Source organism: Halyomorpha halys, unplaced genomic scaffold, assembly GCF_000696795.3.
Source record: "Halyomorpha halys isolate HHAL.00 unplaced genomic scaffold, Hhal_1.1 Scaffold390.1, whole genome shotgun sequence".
Lineage (NCBI taxonomy): Eukaryota > Metazoa > Arthropoda > Insecta > Hemiptera > Pentatomidae > Halyomorpha > Halyomorpha halys.
Window position 1 is genome coordinate 1,489,893 of NW_027112043.1, and position 3,187 is coordinate 1,493,079.

Here is a 3,187-nt window from a genome sequence, read left to right on the forward strand (position 1 = left end):
TCAAAACAAAAATGATTTTGTTTTGACTGCCGTCAAAATAGCCCTGAAGAAGCCCTGCAACGTGGGGCGAAACGTTGGCTCATTAAAATAGTATATTTCTACTATTTGAGTTTTTTTGACCGCACCCGGACCATATTCCTTTCATAAATCTTTTATCTCCTTCCATAATTCTTCTGCTTCAAAACTTTCAGAACACTTCTTATCTTTGAACCATTCCTTTGGACTTTAATAACATTCTATCAGTCCACGACCATGACAAAAGACTTGTCACTGAAAGTTTTTATATTCAACTAGAACCTTCTTCCATAAATTTAAAAACCCACAAACAAAACTTATCGCTAGCATATTCTCTAACAATTAATTTATTAAAACAGTATTGTTTTTTTCATAATTTGTTTTACCTCCATGTTTTATACTGTTTTATTTTTAAAATTATTTGGTGTTACCTCTTATGTATGTATCTTACTTTTGCCTATCTAAGTAATGTAACTTGTAAATGCATTCTTGACATTTGACCATTAGCCGCTTCCTTCAACGCATTTATTGACACTTGTGTGGCAGACCTCCACATATCGGTATGTTCTTCACTTTTTTACACCCCTTCTCCATTCTCTACTCTTTTTTTTTTTAATTCTTTCTTTCTTACCTACATTATTAAGTTATGATGTTCACTACATTTAATGATAGTCATATTTACTAATTACTCCTTTTGGCTTATATAACTTTACATTTTATTTCTTACATTCTATTGATTTACTTACATGTTTCATTAATTATATATATTTATTTCCTCATTGTTTATTAACACAGGCTTCAATGATCCACTTTTACTCTCAGCTATTTATTTTAAAAAACCTCCAATGTTTCGGCCCTTAGGCCATTTTCAAAGAGAACCTTAAACATTGATGTCCTAATTCATTAAATTGTCTATTTTGCAGGCTAATTGCCTATGTCTTATATAAACCACATAATTTCAATACAAAACTATTCCACAAAAACTGTTTTATTTTTTCTATTAACCTCATTACATATGGACATATATGTATATATTCATGGTCAAGTATTAACTCTTCATTAAGATATTTTATTTTCATCAATACATATTTTGAAATGTTTACATGTATGTAAGTATTTTTAGATTAGTTTTAATCTTTTGGAAACAAATGGAAACTTATTTTCACAGTGTCTACCACACATTTAACATGGAATTTCCTGACTCAGGTCATAGCAATAGTCATAGTAGGACAGATATATTACATATATAGGGGAAGGCAGGGAAAAATGGAGAAGAATAAAATTATTCTCTTTTAACTTCTTACCTAAATGGACAAAAATAAAATCTTTTTGATTTAATTTTGTTTATCAGTTTTTAAACTACTATCATTTACAAATACACTAGAAAATTTGCTACATTTAGTGATATATATGATGTTTTACAGGAAAGCAGGGAACTAACATAATTCAACATAAAAGCTACTTATCGTTTTTTTTATAATCTACGCAGAACTTAATAATCATATCATGGTTCAGGAAACATCTATCATTTTAATTTTAATGATACTAATTTTTTCCTGTACATTAAAAAAAATGGAGTGCTTATCAAAATATTACTGAAAATTCATATAATTATCTTAAGGTTGAGGAAAAATAAATCCATTATTTTTATGTGAAATTCAAGACTTTATCTAGCATGTTTCGGATTATCCAATTTGGGTCAAATATGCACTGTTTTGTTCTATAATTTGTTGCCATTTTAAATGTAGCTTTATAATGCCTCTCTCATAGAAGTCTTCATCCTTACTGCCGAAAAAATCTCATGGCCGATTTTCACAGTCATCTTTTGATGCCAATTTCTTATCACCAAGAATGTTTTGCAATGCAAGAAAACGATGATAATCGCTTGGTGTCAGGTCCAGGTGACTCTACGGTGGATGCTTCAAAACTTCCCAACCAAGCTCCTGGAGTTTCTAGCTAGTCACTATAGATGTGTGTGGCTTGATGTTGTCTTAATGGAACACGACACCTCTTCTGTTGGCCAATTCCGGTCAATCGCTAACTTCAAACGGTCCAGTTGTTGACAATAACAATCCAAATTAAGTGTTGGTTTCCAGTCCTACCAAATACACAGCAGACCCTTCCTGGCCGTTAATCCTGGTTTGGCCACCGCACTTTGACCAAGATCATTTTCGCACAAGGTTGTCGTATGAGATCGATTTCTCATCCAGAGTCACCATCTGTTTAAGAAATTAGTCAATTTCGTTCCGTTTGGCCAAGGCTTCGCAGATCAAAATTTGATCCATCATGTTTTTTGGTGTTAATTGGTGTGGGACCCAAACATCAAGCTTCTTTTTGAACCCAGCTTTATGCAAATGGTTTAAAACTGTTTTATGGTCGAGTTACGACTACTAACATGCTGGTCAACTATGATTATTTCTGTGGTTTTATCAACATTTTTGACGAAGAGCATGCCAGTGTGAGGTTCATCTTTAACATCAAAAATACCCAAATGGAAACGACGAAATTGCACGTAATTAGCTGTTACAGTATCAGAACCATAAACACCATTCACAATTTCAACTCCCTGGCTAGTATTTTCACCTTTATCAAAGAAAAACTGTAAAATGAATTTTTTTATTGCGAAATGCCACCTTGATGATGAGCACAAATCTGAAATTGTTTGATTGATACTTTATGAGATAGCAATCGCTATAGCCATCTACTGATAAAACAATGGATTTCTTTTTTCCCCACCTAATATTAGTGAAAACATTTAATTTTTCTTTCTATTGTTAATCTAGTTTCCTGTATCGTGATATTATTTTTTCTTAAAAATAGAAAAAAAATAAAAAAAATTATGTGCCACCAAAATTAGGAACGGCGATAAATAGAATGCAGATAATTTTCTACCCTTAACCTATTAATAGTTAAATGCTATTTTTCAACATAATATAAAAATATAATGAATAGGCAAAAATAATTTTAACCTGATACATAGCAGCTTTCTCCAATTCACTGTGTCCATCTTCAACTGCACCATGAGCTGATTCAATGGCATTCTCAATTGAATCTAGAACAAATTCATAAAATTGTGATAAATGATACAGAATAATGATAAAATTGAAATATTTAATACAAACAAAGGTTTTTAAAATAATTAATTTAACAAGTCTAATGTAAAATAAAAAAA

General features: G+C 31.1%; 1 protein-coding gene across 1 annotated transcript in view; it reads right to left on the reverse strand.

Annotated features, from left to right (window-relative positions):
• Positions 1–734: 734 nt before the first annotated feature.
• Syx13 (syntaxin 13) overlaps positions 735–3,187 on the reverse strand; it is a 5,617-nt gene continuing 3,164 nt past the window's right edge. Inside the window, exons 4-5 of the mRNA XM_067049966.1 lie at positions 2,985–3,067; positions 735–894 (exon numbers count right to left, since the gene is read on the reverse strand). Coding sequence (XP_066906067.1) covers positions 847–894; positions 2,985–3,067 — 131 coding nt within the window. The 3' untranslated portion in view covers positions 735–846. The remainder of the gene's footprint in view (positions 895–2,984; positions 3,068–3,187) is intronic.